General features: G+C 36.6%; 1 protein-coding gene across 8 annotated transcripts in view; it reads left to right on the forward strand.

The window, feature by feature from the left end:
- LOC106882013 (epsin-2) overlaps positions 1–19,480 on the forward strand; it is a 102,038-nt gene that overhangs the window by 8,083 nt on the left and 74,475 nt on the right. For 6 of the 8 annotated variants that reach the window (XM_014932556.2, XM_014932561.2, XM_014932559.2 and 3 more), the window contains exon 2: positions 11,863–12,435. In XM_014932556.2, the coding sequence (XP_014788042.1) occupies positions 11,947–12,435 (489 nt within the window). In that variant the 5' untranslated portion in view covers positions 11,863–11,946. Of the gene's footprint in view, positions 1–3,402; positions 3,673–5,792; positions 6,002–11,862; positions 12,436–19,480 lie in introns of those variants that run through there. The other 2 variants (XM_014932558.2, XM_052975391.1) reach the window with 2 other exon arrangements.

Raw genomic sequence — 19,480 nt, forward strand, 5'->3', positions numbered from 1 at the left:
ATATATATATATATATACCCTGCCATACTTATAGATTAATTCATATTTGGACTAAATTTCATTGTGAAGATATGTTTTTTGTTTATTCCTGGAATTGATTTTTTTTTTCCTGTATTCTTGAAGAATACAGCAATGTTTGACGTTTGCCAGGGAACTTTAGCTTATATCATTGGAGGATATTTTTTTTTATATATTCAAAAGTGATCTGGTAGTAGTTACAGAAACAGAAAGTACAAAGATTGTGTTGAGAATTACAATGAAGTTTTGAGAAAATATCAAGAAAACATTCAGTGAAAAATCTAGATTTAATGGCAAATGCCAAGAAGAGCTGTATTCTTTTTGGAGTACATAAAAGAAATGCATCAGGAAGAAAAAGAATATCTGTATCTACAGTTAATTTGAAAACAACCAATGTGTCTGAATTGAGTTTGCCCAGGAGCATAATAATTGGACTTTATCAGGTTGGTCAAAAATCTTGTGATCAGATTAGTCCAAATTTAATTTGTTCAGCTTCAATGGTCTTTTGTTCATGTAACAGAGTGACTATACATAGAAGATTAGAATTTTACCTGGAGTGCGTGAATTAGGCAGTTTATCATGGGGGTGGCAACGATTTCATGATTTTGGTATAGTATGTTGGGGGAAAAGGGATCAGTCCCTAACATGAGATCAAGGGCATCCTGAGCAGTATAGCCTCTCTGGAGATCTTAGTCATTTGGGCCAGCCATGGATTTTTCAGTATGATGGCCTTTGCAAGATTAACCAAGAAATTTCACTGAAGGCAAGAAAATGTGAATGCTACAGTGACCAGAACAGTTGAGTTATGGATGTGTAAACAAAAATCATCAGTTGTCAAGAGGTATTGGTTGACAAACATGCACACATAGTGCCACATAACTCAGAACCACATGATTTAAAGTGTGCTTTTTAACCTCACAGCCATGTGATGATGAAACTTAGATTCAGTGTCTCATATGTATGATCTGATTTTGAGATATTTCAGATTACCTAACCAAGTATTAGTATAATATGATTTTAGTCTTCTTGATCTGTAATACATACTTCCGATTTTGTTAAAGGCAAATGGCTTAAAAAATGGCTTTAACCTGTGTTCATTTTTATAATGTTGTTTAGTTACTAATTACATTAGTCTAATTTAAAATTTTCATATTCAAACTAACAGCATTTAAATGAAGAAAAAAAAAAGTACTTTCTTTCTATTTGTATATAGCTTGAATCATCAGTAATCAATAACTGTAAATAGTTAGGATTTAATCATCAGTTTACTCTCATCATTAATCTGTGTGACGTCACTGTCACTATGTCCTTATATCTACCCTGATGTGTCAGTGTCTGTTGAGTAGAGTTTGTTAACCTTTTGGTACCCCGCCTCCCCAACCAAGTGTATCGTATCCTTACATCTATATATGTTTATCTAATATATGTGTAAATATGTACACAAATGTGCATTATATTAACATTGGACTGTTAATTAATGTTTACATGTTTTGCATTATGGGTTGAATTTATACACAGGTCACTAGAATAACAAATGTGTGACTGGAAACTAAGTTGTTGGATGTTGTCCCTGACATATATACTAGTGACAGATATATGAAAAATTTCAGCTCTTGTTTTGACTTCTATAAACATCACTACCATTTTTATCTTCCTACTAGCTACATCCACCCTTATATAGTACTGAGTAGCCATGTACTATCACTATAGCAAGACGCTTATACTTGTCCGTCTGTCATACTTTGGTCACTTAACACCTGGTATAAAGCTGCCACCACCTCCCAAATACTCACCCCTACCATATAGTTGTGGTCTTTTCCCTCTGTTCTTTTCTGGTCTTATGAGTAACTTTACAACCTCACAAATGCTGGTATTATGAGAAATAACATGCAGTACACATGGTAAAAGATTTGGCATAAGCAAGGGCATCCAGCCATAGAAACCATAGAAACTGTACCAAAACTTGACAATAGATCTTGATGCAGCCCTGCAGCTTGCCAGATCCTATCAAACCATTCAACTCATGCCAGCATGGAAAAAAATAGATGTTAAGTGATGCTGGTGATGAAAATTTGTTTTCTGGAGATCTGCTGGCTATAGAATTATTGATAAGAGGTACTGAGCTAAGCATGATCTGATGGCATTGCTATCTGAACTTAGCATTGAGTTGTTGTACAAGTAAACTTACTGGGTTTTGTGTGAGTGAATAACTAACTAAAAAGTTAGTAGTTTTACTGTTGCACTTAGAGGTGGGATCACAGGCTGTTATTATTCACCTTTGCAAGTGGTGGGTTGCACTGTAAAATAGCCTGTTTCATTGTTGGCACTATTCAGTTCAGACTCCCCTGTTGGAAAAGTTACATTAATGATAGACTGGAACTCTAACCAAAGGGAAAATTTATCTTTACTTTAACTGAGGCAGGGTTTTATGGTTGGATGTTCTTCCTATCAACAAACCCTTACCTGTTTTTTACAAGTTATTCCTGAGGTTTTCAAAGACACAGAGCAGCCTATTATAATGTCAACATCATAAGAGTGATGCAACGACAAGCATGGAATATCAAGATTCATATACATTCACGTATGCATATATATATATGTATATTTATATGTGAAGGTGCATAGCTCAGTGGTTAGAGCGTCAGGCTCACAATCATGAAGTAGTGAGCTCAATCCCTGGACCGGGTCGTGTGTTGTGTTCTTCAGCAAGACACCTTATTTCATGTTGCTCCAGTTCACTCAGCTGTAGAAATGAGTTGCAACATTCACTGGTGCCAAGCTGTATCAGCCTTTGCTTTTCCCTTGGGTAACATTGGTGGTGTGGAGAGGCGACTGCTGGTCTTCCATAAACAACCTTGCCTGGATTTGTGCCTCGGAGGGGAACTTTCTAGGTGCAATCCCTTAGTCATTTATGACAGAAGGGGGTCTTTACCCATTTATATCTATCTATCTATATATATATATAATATATGCATATTTCTTTGTTTTGGTATAAGGGCTTTTTGCTGTTTCCATCTACCAAATTCACTCACAAAGTACTGGGTGGTTTGGGGCCATAGAAGACCCCTACCCAAATGCCATGTAGTGGGACTGAAATCGGGACCATAAGGTCATAAATCAAACTTCTTAACTGCAATACCATGCCTGTACCAATATTGGGAAACATGTCTTTCTTGAAACTTTAGATTTTCCTTCCCATTGAAGCACACCCATGCATTCCATAGTGTGTGTATGTGTGTACACATTAGATTTCCCATATCACAACATATCTTCATACCTTACTTATATAGATAATGTTTTGCTGAACTGTTAACACAGATTACTACAAATTCTAGCCTTGTTGAATTCTAGTGTAGTTATACCAGATTTCAATGGTTTTTTTAGGCTTTGAGAAAGAAAACTGCCAAATGATAGGATGGATGAATCAGAAAGGCAGTTTTTCAGACTTGTCCAGCATCCCGTCAGCTTTGAAAAACAGATGTTAAACTATTCGTGATGGTAACGATAATAAATAGTAGAGGAGTAAATGGATTTGTAGATGTTTGCTTTTCTGTTAAAAAATAAACAAAATTTTCACAAAACAGAACATTCTACCATGGTAAGAATGCATAAAGATTCTGTAGAAAGGAACCAAAACATGTATAGCATTTTCTGGTAGGTAAATTCAATTTGGACTTCTCTTTCTCTCTCTCTCTCTCTCTCTCTTTTGCTCTCAATTGCTTAACCATGTGAAATGGATTTTGTGAGAAAATATCTGTTAGTGATGCAGTAGATTGATTCTTACCTTCCTTTTCATCATCATCATCATCATTTATTGTCTGCTTTCCATGCTGGTATGGGTTAGATGGTTGGACTGAAACTGGTAAGCTGGAGGGCTGCACCAGGTTCCAATCTGATTTGGCATGGTTTCTACAGCCGGGTGTCCTTCCTAACACCAACTACTCCAATAGTGGCATTGGCCACAGCTATGATTTCACTTGGCTTCATAGGTCTTAAGTTCAACATTTCACCAAAGGTCTCAGTCACTAGTCATCACCTCTGTGAGGTCCAACATTCGATGGATGCTTTCTATGTGCCAGTTAGGTGACACCAGCATCGGCCATGACTATGATTTCACTTGGCTTGATGGCTCTTCTCAAGCATGGCATATTACCAAAGGTCTTGTTATTGCCTCCTTGAAGCACAATGTTTGAAGATCATGCTTCACCACCTCATCCCATGTCTCCCTGAGTCCACCTCTTCCACAGGTTCCCTCCTAGTAAAGCAGCAGGTACTCTCATACAAGATACACAATGAACATGTTCTTCAAGATTGTGTAGAAAAGTCTTATTCTTGAAAAGATCGATTCCCTCTGTTTCCCCTTCCTTTTTTTAGTTCTATTACAAAGTGGTGGGCTGGTAGATCAACCTGGTAAAGGAGTAACAGGTCCAATAACCAGCAAATCAACCTATAGCTACTCTTGTGGCCTGTTTAACTCTTTAGCAGTCAGATTCCTCTATCAAATGTAATGCTTATTTATTTGCATTGTTTCGAATTAATCATGCATTATCTTGTGGCTAGTTGGAGAAGGAAGGGTGACATTCATCACCCACTTGGATTCATGGGGAGAGAAGGAGTAAGGAATGACATACCATGGGGCCACTACAGTAGGAAGTAGTGCATTGAAATATCAAGTTATCCATGGACTGTAGCTCTGGTCTGATTACTTAGAACACGGTACTCTCTGTTAAAGGTATCCAATGACCAGATGAGAGTTAAATTGAGCAATGAAGTAGGTTTACTACACTAGTTTATCATGATACTATGTTTGCTTTGGCATCTACTCTCTCTCTACAACAGACTGTTTTTGCAGAACTTGTTGGTTCCAACTCCCCCATTGTTAGAAAACTTACCCATTATGAACCAGTGAGATAGTCGCCATGTAGTGGCTTGATCTGCTTTGAATAGGAGCCAATTCTTCCTTGAATCCCATTTCACCATCTTTTAAGGGTGCATTGGGTAATGTAGTATAAGACCCACTACATCTGTTATCTTTGAATTGTTTCAGTCTTTGGACTATGACCATGCTGGGGCATTGCCTTGAAGGGTTTAGTCGAACAAATCAACCCTAGTACTTATTTTTGTTTGTCTCTCTTTGCTGAACCACTAAGTTACAGCTATGTAAACACACTGATACCTGTTGCCAAGTGGTTGTATGGACAAAGACACACACATACACACAATGGGCTTCTTTCAGTTTCCAGCTACCAAATCCACCCTCAAGGCTTTTGTCAGCCTGGTGCTGTAGTGGAAGACACTTGATCAAAGTGCTGCAGAATGGGACTGAACACAAGACCACATGGTTAGGAAGCAAGCTTTTCAACCACACAAATCATACCTGCACCTATGAACAAAACAAGGAAGTCTGTTTGATTAAGGTTGTAATGTCTTTGATCATCAATTTGTTCAATACTGGCTGACCTGGGGTTATACTATTGCTTACTCATTACTCTTGCCTCTTTATTACTTCTCCTTCTGTTATGCTTCTCTCATTAATTAAAATACATGAATTACCATACTCATCATTGTTTCATTCTGAGCAACACTGGCTCTATGTACTTCCTTCACTTCTCTTCTATAATTATGTATTGTACAGTATCATGCAGTATCCTCCATCTCTTTAATTTCTATGATTTAAACAATACTAGATTCGCCAATCCCTGATTGTGCACAGTAGCCCTTCCCCTAAAGACAAGAAAAATCATAAAAATGAATCTCAATGTCTCTTTGTGTACTGTACATATTCAGTGCCTCAATCTCGTCCGTAGATGATAGTATAGCAGTTTGTTGTCTGATAACATTTAACATATGCCTGTATATACATAATGTTCTCCTTGACCTAAACGGATAAAGTCATTGACTAGGTACATGAAGGACACTCACAATTGGTTGTTTTTCTGACTTAATGTAAAAAAAAGTGACATAACCAGCATCCAACATGACGGTAATTTTTCTTTCCTTTTTAAGAATTCTTTTTTTCTTGCTTTTAGTTAAAATGAACGTTCTCTGTTCTAATGTGATTTGTCAGTAGTTTGTATAAGGGAACATTATGAAAACCTATTTAAATAATTTATTTCCACTATTAGTCTTTTTATTACTATATCTCTAATGAAATGCAGACTGTTTCAGTTAATTTTTAAATAATTGAAAATTTGGAAAAATTATTATTATTAATAAGCTTACATTTTTCCAGCTCTTTGTATTCTGAGTTCAAATTCCACTGAGGTCAACTTAGCTTTTCAACCAGTGTTGGTGTGTTTATGCTCCTGTAACTTAGTGGTTTGGCAAAAGAGACTGATAGTATAAATAACAGGCTTAAAAAAAAAACCCAGTAAGTACTGGGGTCGATTCATTTGATTAAAAATTCTTCAGTGTGGTGCCCCAGCATGGCCACAGTCTAATGACTGAAACCAGTAAAAGGTAATCCAACACCACTGCAAGTGGTGGTAGGGACAAGACAAACACAATACAAAGACACACCCACATACGATGGACTTTTTCACAGATTCCATGTACTGAATTCACTCATAAGGCATTAGCTGGCCTTGGGCTATAGTAGAAAACACTTGCCCAAGGTGCTCGGCAATGGGACTGAACTCAAAACCATATGGTTTGCAAAGTGAGCTCCTTAACCTCACAGCCATACTGTGCCCAGACATTTCTATCTTGTCAGCAGTATACCCCGGTAAGCTGTAGTGTCAATGTATAATCCATGCATATTTGTTATGTACCTTGTTGATTTTCTTATGAGCAACACTTCACTTAGCTGAGTTAGTTATGCCCTGTGATGGTGAAAGAGAAGCCATGTTGATGACTCGACCATCACTAGTACTCTTAATTCCAATACTCTTTTCATGTTGCATTGTGCTGTCTCATCAGAAAACCACATGCAATATTATTTGCCTGAAGAGGGTGGCGTTGTTAAGGACAATATTAGTGGGGTTTCCTATAAGACTTGAAACCTGAGATCACAGTGTTTGAGTTTTGTCTATGAATCATAATTTTTTGTAAGTTAGTAAGCAGAATGTACTGAAGTCATAGTTGAGTTTGAAAAAAAAAAGTCTTGAATAAATAAGAAAAAAGTGTTTTGGATTACTAACTCCATGTGTTAAAACTATTTCATGATACATTTTTTTTTTATTTAAAACCTATTTTTTTTTCTTCAGTTTAAAAACTATTTCCTTTCTTCAGTTTTTGGGAGATAGTTTAAATAAATTAATAAGAATGTATTACTGGTATTGTTGTTTTTTTTTTTTGTGAATAAGCATAGGCATGGTTGTGTGGGAAGAAGTTTGTTTCCCAACCACATGGTTTCAGGTTCCGTCCCAATGCATGGCACCTCAGGCAGGTGTCTTCTACTATAGCCTCAGGCTGACCAAAACCTTGTGAGTGAATTTGGTAGACTAAAAAGAAGCCTATTGTGTATGTAACTACACATGAACTGTCGGCGATTTTTTTTTTTTTTTTTCTTTCCTCCTCCTTCCTTTTCCTTTGGACTTTCCTATGTTTCCTGTTTCTGAAGATGAGCTATGCTCGAAATGTAAATCAACCACTTTTTTCCTTCTCTGGGCGTCTTATTAATACTTTCTATGTGCTACATCCTCATGTTGTTGTGTTTTTTTCTTGTCTTTTTCTCTATTTTTTGGATTACACACACACACACACATAGGTAAAAAATTAAGGAGTGCGTGGGTTACATAAATAATATTTTCAAGATTAAATAAAAAGATAACAAACGGAAAATATGACCTACTTATATATATAATTAAAAAATAAACAAACGAACATATACTAAATACACAGATGGACAGAAAACTCAGGATGCCTCGCATGATAGTTGTAAGTACATATCACTGCCATGCAAGCAGTGTTCTTCATCTCCAATCTTCAGAGATGTGTCTTGTTACTGGGAAACATTATCTCACTCGATAACAGGAAGGGCATCTGCCTGTAGAAAATCAACCTCAACAAACTCTGCCCAATCCATGCTAGTTTGGAAAAGTGGATGTTAAAATGCTGCTGAGGAAGATAATGAACTTGTGAGATTTTAATATAGAACAGTAAGGTACTGAACTAGTTACAACAGGGGTTCTCAATCATTTTTTTATCTACAGACCCCTTTGAATACTATTTTATTCTGGTGGATCCTCATACCCATTCAATGTTTAAAAACTAGTTTTATAGAAACGTTTTTCGAAATTTTTATTTTGTTTTTGTTTTTCACACATTAACATGTGTAGGTTGAACTATGTAAAATGTTAGGGAAAGAAACCTAATACATACATCTAAAGCCAAATATTTTCAGGGGTCCTTCAAATTCTATTGTGGATCCCTAATTTACTATTTTGTTACATGGACTCCCAAAAATCTTATATGGACTCTTAGGGACCAATTAGACTCCAGTTGAGAACCACTGAGTTATAGTGATGTATTCAGTCTAGTGTCTGGTTGTCTTGGTTACTTCCACTGCCATCAAGATACTAAATATTAGTGAAATGTAATCTAGTTTGGCCTATATCCTGCTTATTTTTTAGTAACGTTAATTTGATCATTTCTAGGAATATTCCTTTCAAAAACATCCGTTGTATAACATTTCAAGTGTAAACTATGCTAAATATCATGTGGATTTGCTTGCTCTACTTGTGCTGCTCCTATAGTTGCATTATTTTCCTCTCATCAGCACCCAAATATGTTTGAATTTCTCAGAATTCACTGCAACTGTACTGAACATTTTACCCAATCATTATTGCATTCTGGAACTCCTTTCCTCTTCCTACAGCTTTTTAAATTGAGTGGGTCATCAGGACTCCTCTGAAACGCTTACTAATGAAACATTCATGTTAACTCTGCAGTGCTGCTGCTTCGTTTAGTTTCTCTGTATTGAGTTGATAATTATTTACTGTGAAATATGCATTTAGCCATTTGAGAGATAATTATCATGGCTTGCAGGCGAGCTGTATGATAAGAACTTGATTCACAATCACATGGTTTTGGATTCAGTGGTACTGTGTGACCACTTGGACAAGTGTCTTCTACTATAGCCTTAGACCAACCAAAGCCTTGTAAGTAGATTTGGCAGATGGGAACTGAAAGAAACTTGCTGGATGTGAGTGTGTGTGTGTGGATGTACAGAGTGGCCCAAAAGTGTGTATGTATAAGAGGTATGGGCTGTGCATTTGTATTTGGTTGGTAAGATTAGCAATGTCTCTTTCTCTCTCTCTCTCTCTCTCTCTCTCTCTCTCTCTCTCTCTCTCTCTCTCTCTCTCTCTCTCTCTCTCTCTCTCTCTCTCTCTCTCTCTCTCTCTGAGTGAGTGTGTATGTGTTTGCATGTACTTACATATTGTGTGGCATACGTTAAATGTGTGTGTATGTAGGTGCATGCGTGTGCAATGATTGATCAACATTGCTTTGGTTGATAAACAAATTCTTTTTATAGTAGAGTGCTGTTAATATGATGCCAATGTTTTCATTTGAAAGTAATCGCAATTATTTGCTTGTTCAGTTATTCAAACTACAATTGGCTAATTGTGAATACATTTTCATGAAACCATTGATATTGTATTAAGAGCACTCTACTCTTAAAAAGATACTCACTCTCACAGACACACACAAACACACACGCGTATATATGTCTGTAGCTGTCTTCTTTAAATCCAGCACTTTAGGCTTAGGCTATATGTATATGTGTGTGTGTATATATATATATATACACACACACACACCTAAATGTCAAACGATGCAAATGAGTGCTCCACACCGCATTCTTTCTTTCCTTTACTTATTTCAGTCATGACTTGTGGTCATGCTGGAGCACCACTTGTAGTCGAAGAAATCGACCCCAGGACTTATTCTTTGTAAGCTTAGTACTTATTCTATCGGTGCCTTTTTGCCGAACTTCTAAGTGTCGGGATGTAAATACACTATTGGTTGTCAAGCGATGGTGGGAGAGGTAAACATAGACGCAAATACATACATACACACATACATATATATATGTATATACGATGGGCTTTTCTCAGTTTCCATCTACCAAATCCACTCATAAGGCTTTGGTCGGCTTGAGGCTATAGTAGAAGATACTTGTCCAAGGTGCCACGCAGTGGGACTGAACCCTGAATCATGTGGTTGGGAAGCAAGCTTCTTACCATACAGCCACTCCTGGTTATAATTTTTTTATTTGTGGATTAATGCTACCATTGGTTTTATGTTAAGAAAAGTAGGAAAATATACTAGTATCTTAATTTTTCAAGCCAATCATGTGGAGAAAGGTGTTTGCCTCAATTTTGGAAAACACAGCCTCGTTTAGATCATGGGGGTTCTCATAAATTCACATGAATAAAACAATGAATCAAAGGACATATATATATATGTGTTTGTGTGTGTGTGTGTATAATCTGGGCTTGAAGTATCAGAGTTGAAGAAAATGAAATATTGTCACATAACTAAGAAATTCTAACTAGTGGGTGTTGTTTAAACTCACGATCCTGATCAAGAGAATCTCTGATCAGCCATTCCTGCTATAACCATTTCACCTTTTTATGAGTATCTTGGACATTTTGTAATGTGTCCATTTTTTTTTTAAAGGTAGCAATGTGTGGTTGTAGGGTGATAGGACTACTCTTTCTAGGTGGCTCAGTGATCGCATAGTTTCCCCTCATTGGCCCACCCGTTTTGCTAAGCTTAGCAAGCAGTGTTCAAGCAGGATATGTTGTGATATCTCAAACAAACTGACTGACTGCACCCTGGACTATAGGATTACTATAGGATTACTTTGACTTCCGGGGGGTAAATACCTTCTCTTAGCTGCAATTCCCCCCAGTATACAAACACATGAAAGGAGATTCATTTACATTTGTCCTATCCATTTTTAAAATTTAATTTACTGCACACTTGAGCAAAGTGCTGCTTGAAAGTCCATGGATCTGCCTCCAATTGATTAGTATTTGCTTCTGATGATTGTGTTAATGATATGTTAACAGAATACCAGAATGAAGATTGCTCTACATAACATTATTCTCTTAGTCATAGGATTCCAAATCTCATTTTTTTCAATATATATCATTGGAATAATTTTATGAGATTATTTTGTATATTTTAAGGTATTATTTATATTTCAGGCATAATTTATAATTTAGGTGCAGGCATGGCTGTGTGGTTAAGAAGCTTCTTAACCAAGTGGTCCTGGGTTCAGAACTTCTGTGCAACCCCTGGGGCAAGTGTCTTTTATTGGGCTAGCCAAAACCCTGTCAGATGGGGGATGAAGGAAGCCAGCTGCACTTGTGTGTGTGTGTAGTTATATGTATGTATGCATGCATGTGTGTGTGAACCGTTGTCTTGACATCATGTGATGATTGTAAATGAGCATCACTGTCATACAAGTGAGGTTGTTCATTTCCAGTCTTTCATGAAAACATGTCTGGCCATGGGGCAATATTACCTTGCTTGGAAACAGGTGAGGATTGACAGTAGGAAGAGTATCTGGCCTTAGAAAATCTACTGCAACAAATTTTGTCTGACTTCTGCAAACATAGAACAGTGGGCGTTGTCTGACAATGATAATGATTTTTGTTTTTGTTTTTTTTCTTTAGAATCAAAGCTATTTTAATTTTTGACTTGTAGAAAGTTGGATGGTAAGAATTTTGTATAATCAGGAAAGGTTTAAATACTTTGATATTTTAGCATTTCTCAGTATTTTCTCAATTATTTCTCAGTATAAGGTTTAATCAAATTCTTTTCCAAAATTTTGCTTTGATAGGCAATGTTAATATTTGTTTAATTTTTTTTTCTTCTTTGTTTTCCTCCCAGGTGTAAAAGAAATGATGGAATATTGAGATATTCATAGTAGCTTTTTAATAGCAGTGTTGTGGCTCTGGTCTTGAGAAAAGAAAAATGCCAACCATTCGACGAACAATTAAAAATGTTGTTTGGAATTACTCAGATGCCCAGATCAAAGTTCGGGAAGCGACATCAAATGACCCATGGGGACCTTCAAGTACACTGATGTCTGAGATAGCCGATCTAACTTACAATGTTGTTGCCTTCACAGAAATTATGCAAATGATCTGGAAGCGGTTAAACGATCATGGGAAGAACTGGAGACATGTTTATAAATCTTTAGTGCTATTGGATTATATTATTAAAACTGGGAGTGAAAAGGTAGCTCAGCAGTGTAAAGAAAATGTTTATGCAATTCAGACTTTAAAAGACTTTCAATATACTGAGGACAACAAAGACCAAGGTATGAATGTACGAGAGAAAGCCAAACAATTAGTATCACTTTTGAAAGACGATGAACGACTACGAAATGAACGTGCAAAAGCATTGAAAGCTAAAGAAAGATTTGCACAAAATGCCATGGGTATTGGAAGTAATAATAAGGTAAGAAGACCATTTGCTGGTTATTTTCTTCATGTATTTCTTTTCTGAGGTTTACAGAAGTACTACTGTTTCAAATCAAAGATTTTCTTCAGAAATTGAAGAAAACCTTTGTAATACATTAGTAAATCTGTAAATTTCTTAAATGAAATAATCACTCTCCATTCATGGATTGAGTCCTTTATATCTAATGGATCTTCTTGATCTTTGGATTGACTAAAGAAATATGCATCAAACCACTGATATTAAAATGTGTAACACTAAAGGTATACAAATTGGTAGCGCCAGTTCTCTATTGCTACTAGATTTGATGAGCATATAAACAGAATGGTTACTTGTTTCTCTGGGATTGGTCAAGTGATGTAGACACCTGATGAGATCCCAATAAGGGTCGAAAGTTGATTAAGGCTGTTTATCATTTTTTTCAGTCTACAGAGAAATTGGTAGAATTGATGTTTGTATATCTATTACATAGGCTTACATTTATATTTAATGTATATATGAATAAGACGACTGTGAATTGTCTGAAATGTTTTGCTGCTTCAGTTTAGAATTCTTTGTTCCAAAATAACAAGAAGGAACAAAATATAACAATCAAATTTGATAATTAAATGAAACTATCGTAGCTTCTATCTACTTGTCTTTATTTCTGTGCAATAGGTGTGAATTCATCTTATGAGGTGAATTTGAGAATGAAATAAAATTTTCGTAATATGAAGTACCTTCTGGAAAAACAGACTAAACACTCTGTTTCACATTAACCTATGATTCAATGATAAATCAATAGATATATTTTATGTGTGTGTTAAAGCAGAAAAATATTGCTCTGTCATCTTGTAATACATGTCAGGGAAATGAATGTGTGTGTATCTAAGATTTTATGTAAATAACTTACTGAGTTGATGGTTTCAGTTTAGTAGTAATGTTCGTACTGTCCCTGGTACAGTTCATAGTAGTTAGTAACACTCAAGAATAACTAAAGCTTCTGTTTGTTTATTTTATTGGATTGGTTTAGAGGTATGGTTTGTGCCCATGGCCTCTCAATATCAGGGTTCAAACATTGAGACTGATGTGGTTAATCTTTCTTGTGATTGATGACTCTTGGTTCAAATTTCTTGTGATGACTCTTGGTTCAAATTGATGACTGCAAGAAAAACATAGGTAAGGATGAAATTCCAGAGAGTTGAGGTTCTGGGAAGGAAAGACTTAGTATACTGCTTAATGCAGGTCCTTGAAGAGTCGGCACAATAGTGATGGGTGGAGGGTGCTTGAATTGACATGATAATCTCTGTTTGGAGGTTGTAGGAGAGCAGTTATCTTTTGAGGAACAGAGGCCAACATGGTAACAGTATAAAAAGCAGAGCAAGAGGAAACAGCATCTTTGTTGGTCAGTGTGTATTGACAAGTGGCTTTATGAACAATGTGTTGTGTGGCCTTTTCTGTGATGGATAGTTGTAGAAATTTCACCGAGGTCAATAAATTGAGTACCAGTTGCGTATTGGAGTCGATCTAATCGACTGGCCCCCTCCCCCAAAATTTCAGGCCTTGTGCCTAGAGTAGAAAATAATATTAGTAATTGAAGAGTGTACTGTCAGCTGACAACTGCTTAGTGAGTTATAATGAAACTAAGACCTAAATACACATATGTCTGTCTGCCTCTCTCTCTCTCTCTCTCTTACTATCTCTATCTCTCACATATATATTAAGTTAGCATTTACATTTTGGTATTATGGTGAATTCTTGTTACTAATTAATGGAGTCTATTGATGATCTGACAAACCTTTTGTTTTGTTCTTTTTTTTTTTTTTTTTTTTTTTTTTTTGCTATTCTAGTCTCTAGTATAACTGAATAAATGGAGAAGTAGCAGATGGATGGCTCAATAGAACTGACTTTTTAGTTGGTGCTAGATTAATATATTTTCTCATAGGACAACTAACCTACACTTGTAACACTTCCTCTCCATTCAAACTGTGTCAGTATTAGAATTAGCTGAATTAACTCTAAACAGTCTATTGTAGCCTTGCTTTACAACCCAAATTTTCTCTTCTCTTTAAAATATCAGACTAAAATATTTATCCACTTTTATTATTAATTTCATGTGAAATATAAGTATAATATTTTCTCAAGAATTATACAGTTGATCTCTATTTAAATTGAGACAAGATGCTTAGTGGTCATGCGACTAATGTGCTATTGCTAATGTTATTGACCATGAGGACACCAATCAAAAGCTTGTTTAATTTAGATAAGGACATTGCTGTTGTACTTATGCTCTCTTAAGTAAGCCACATTATTTTGCTTGCTCCAGTCTATCTAAAAATACATTCTAAGAAGAAAGTAGCCTGCACTCATGAAATAAAAACTGCCCTGTCAGTCCGGATGTATGAAGTCTGGTTTGATTTCAAGGCAGGAATAAGGGAAAACATGTCATGTTAAAATGAATGTAAAAGTGTTAAAATAATAATCTAAACAAACATTCTTTTAAATACTGGATGGGCACAGGCATGGCTGCCCAACTATGTGGGTTCAGTCCCACTGTATGGCCCCTTGGGCAAGTGTCTGCAGCAGTCGCCCTTGGTTGAATAAAGCATTGTGAGTGAATATGATAGATGGGAACTGAAAGATTCCCATCATGTTTGTGTGTGTGACCTTGTCTAGACATCAAATGATGGCTGTTAAATGAACATCACTGTCATACAAGTGGTGGTGGTGGTCATTTCCAGTTTTCTGCAAAAACCTGTCCAACTGTGGTGAAATATTACCTTAGAAACAACTGAGGGTTGGTGACAGGAAGGGCATCTGACCATAGAAAATCTACCTCAACAAAATCCCTCAGACCTGTACAAAGATGGAAAAGTGGATGTTAAATAAAAATAGATCGTATAGTTATGGTATTCGTGCCAGTGGCACGTAAAAGCACCCATTACACTCTTGGAGTCGTTGGTGTTAGGAAGGGCATCCAGCTGTAGAAACCATACCAAATCAGGCTAGATCCTGATGCAGTCCCTCAACTTACTGGCCCTGGTCAAACCATCGAACCCATGTCAGTGTGGACAATGGACGTTAAATGATGATGATGAATAATAGCAATGACTAGTCTCTTTTTGTTGGATTTTTTTCTGAAAGGAATAAGATGTAGGAGATTGTAAATGTATCCTTGTTAGAATTGATGAAGAGTATTTCTGTAATACAATCAGTTGTTCTATTTAATCCTTGAATAATAGTGTAAAGTTGAGGAGTGTTTCACAGATACACGTACCCTTAACATAATCCTCTGATAGGATCAGCATGTTGGATGGTCTTTGAATTTACTGATACAGTCATTCTAATGAGCATCTCTATAGTTTCCACCTTCCCAACTTCACTTGGAAAGTTTCGACTGACCTGAGGCTATGATAGAAGAGTGAAGGAACATGGCTTAGTGGTTAAAGTGTTGGACTCATGATCGTAAGTGGTTTTGGTTCCTGGACTAAGCAATGTGTTGTGTTCTTGAGCAAAACACTTCATTTTATGTTGGTCCAGTTCACTCAGCTGGCAAAAACGAGTAATCTTGCGACAGATCGGCATCCCATCCAGGTGGGGAATATGTACGCCACTGAAATCGGGAAACTGACCCTTATGAGCCTGACATGGCTTGAGAAGGAAACGTTTATGATAGAAGAAGAATAGAAGATACTTGTACTGTAGAATTTGAACCTGAGACCTCATTACTAAGTGACCTTCTCAATCATTCTGCCTGCTCTTTCCCTGTGTGTGTGTGTGTGTGTATGTGTTAATAAATTCTAAGGTGGTGGGCTGGCAGAATCATTACCACTCTAGACAAAATGCTTAGTGGCGTTTCTTCTGGTTCATTATGTTCTGAGTTCAAATGCCACTGAGGTCAACTTTACCTTTCATTTTTTCACAGTTGATAAAATAAGTACCAATTGAGTACTGGGGTCAATGTAATCAAATTAACCCCCTCCCTTCAAAGTTGCTGGCCTTGTGCCAAAATTGGAAAGGATTAGTACTTTTTACATTGGATTTCTGTCCATTTCTGTGGAGGATAGGTGTGGAATGAAGAACAAGCAAAGAGTTGGAGCTTTTTAATTATAACAGTAAAGAAAAAAAAAAACTGTATTGCTATAAATATCTTAACCCTCTAGCATTTAAACTGGCCATGTTTGACCCAAATATTCCATATGTTTTATGCTTAAAGCAGCCAGATGTGACTCCTCACAATTTCTCTGCATTGTCATTTTTAAGATAAGCAGTCACATCATCAAAATTTCAAAGCTATGTGGTATCACACAATGAATATGTATTACATTGGACCGAGTAACTTGAATGCTAAAGGGTTAAGATCCTGCTTGAAGGAATTGAAGTAGAAGAGAAATAAATACCCTTTGTCCAACAAGATTAGAGGTCTGTCACGGGTAAATATATTCCCAGATGAACTGTTTTCCATTCCTGACCCGAAGGTGAATTGAGGCAATGTAGAATAAGGTATTCTGTCTGGAAATCTGGAAATTCAATAAAAAACCCCTGTAACTAATTTGAACTATCAACTCATGTGCTCATAGTCCAGTATTATATCCAGTAGACCGTCTTTCTCTCTCTCTTGATTGTAATTGCATTCTTCATGTAACAGAGCTGCTTTGGGAAATATATATAAGTAAACAGCAGTTGTTTAGTCTCAGGCTTGTCTTGAATTTGCAGATCTGTATCTAAGGTATTCCAGCCATAAACATCCACTCTTTTTTCTTCTTTCTCTTTCTTCTTCCTTGAGAGCATAGACTATTTAGAACTATGTTATTCAAAGTGATATACAGGAGATTTTGGGTACTATTTCTAGCGAACTGAGCAAACATGTAGGGGCTTTCTTATTGCCTCAAGGTGAGCAGTGTAACATTGTTATGGTAACATCAGTGTTGAGTGAGATCAAAATGGAAAATCATCTTTGAGAAATAACTGCTCTACACCCTTGAAGAGGTCTTTTATAGCCATGTTGCTATGTCAGCCTGTTGCTTCACATTTTTCTACCAATTTTTTTCTCTTCCTTATCTCCTGTTTTTTTTTTCTACTTCCTCCTTTCGTCTTGCTCTCTCCCTCCTGCTTCTCTTTAGATGTTTCAGTTTTAAGACAAAGTGATTTCTTGCCTATGAATGAAAGAGCAATCTCATTTCAACTTAAGTTTGTACATTTTGGCCTCTGGGGTGGCAAAGAGCTAAGAATTCTAGGTTAACCCTTTCGATATCAATCTGTTCAAGACCACCCTTGGCTCTGTGATTATAACTTGCTGAATTTAAAGTGATCTAAATGAAAATCTCCCATCAACAAAATTTTGTGTTAATTTATGATCCAAACACAGCCTAATAATGACATTTATTTTAATGAATTCTTCATTATTCTAAAAATTAATTGAAACAAAGGCATTGAATTTTAACAGAAATATGGAATGAAAAGGTTATGCTAAAATGGTCAGTCTTAGATGGATTTGTTTGTAAAGAGACAGCTTTTGGCTTTTGAGATGAGGATGGGTTGACAAATTATCAAGAGTTGTTATTTTGATTGTTGTATTTGCCTTAAATCAGACTTGATTGGACTAATGTATGATCAGATATGTTCTAGTCCTTACCATCCCATCTTTATTCAACATAATGTATATAGGAGTGGAGGCACATGGTTTAGCGGTTAGATGTGTTGGACTCATAGTCATAAGATTGTGGTTTTGATTTCTGAAATGGGCAATATGTGTTCTTGAGCAAAGTACTTCACTTCACGCTGCTTCAGTCCACTCAGCTGGCAAAAATGAGTAATCCTGCGGCAGGCTAGTGTCCTTTCCAAGTGGGGAATATATACTCCACTGAAACCGGGAAATCGGCCCTTATGAGCTTGGCACGGCTTGAGAAGGATCTTAATCCTTTTTACCCTAATGTATAGAGAACTATATTATCCAGTGTGTTTACTCTTCCTTTAAGGTGATAGGGAATGATTTCAGGTAGATTTTGCTATTAATTCTAGTAAGTCAAGCAACTATGTCAAGGAGCAAAGCAAAGACATGTGATAAGGTGTTAGACTTGTCAGTTGGTCTATAGAAATTCAAATAGTACATTGTTTGTGTGTTATTTACTTAGTAACAGTGAGTAGGAGGGTAAATTTCTCAAGGTTGGACATGAAAAATGGGATTGGGTGGATGAAAAATTGGGTCACTTTGAATGGGTGTGCATGTGTGTGTATCTCTCTCTCTCTCTCTCTCTCTCTTAGCAAGAAATATGTAATAACAGTACTATACAATAAAATTTATTTGCCAATCCAAAGTGGGATGATGTTACGACTTTTAGCCCCAGGAAAACGTAGACTTCACTGTACAATATTATTACTACATATTTCTTGCTCAGAGATTTAAAACTAGTTGTTTTTCTCTTTATGAGATCAGTGACTGTGTGTCGCTTTAAAAGTATATAATGTGAGCAAGAGCGAGTGGCTGCTATCTCTAGCTGGCGGTTGTCCTGTACCGATGAAGGGAAATTAGCCAGAAACCATTGGTCTACAGGTATGGCTACAGCTAGAAAGGGAGCAGTTGACTCCCTTGCTCACAGTATATGGACACAGATCATGTGTTGGTAGCCAGCTGGAAAAAAATGAGATGAAGAGAGACAAGCAACCCCTAGGTACCTGAGTGGAAGTGGTATAACATAAAGCCAACTCTGAAACCTCCATTCCAAATGGGAGCAGCATTCCCCTGTGGGTGTCCCCTGAGTTTTGTAGAAAGCTAATAGTTGTAGATGAAGGGGACTGGATCCTGGCTCTGAAGAGAAAGGCCAGCCCTTGGTTTGCTTTGTAGAAAAGGAAACTTGTAACATTACTCTGTGGTCGTGTTTTAAAATTATTTGCAGCCAGCACTGTTGTTTGCAGTTATATAAAGCATAGGTACTATGTGGAAGCATAGGTACTATGTGGAAGCATAGGTACTATGTGGAAGCATAGGTACTATGTGGAAGCATAGGTACTATGTGGAAGCATAGGTACTATGTGGAAGCATAGGTACTATGTGGAAGCATAGGTA

The sequence above is a fragment of the Octopus bimaculoides genome, chromosome 21 (genome assembly GCF_001194135.2).
Source record: "Octopus bimaculoides isolate UCB-OBI-ISO-001 chromosome 21, ASM119413v2, whole genome shotgun sequence".
Lineage (NCBI taxonomy): Eukaryota > Metazoa > Mollusca > Cephalopoda > Octopoda > Octopodidae > Octopus > Octopus bimaculoides.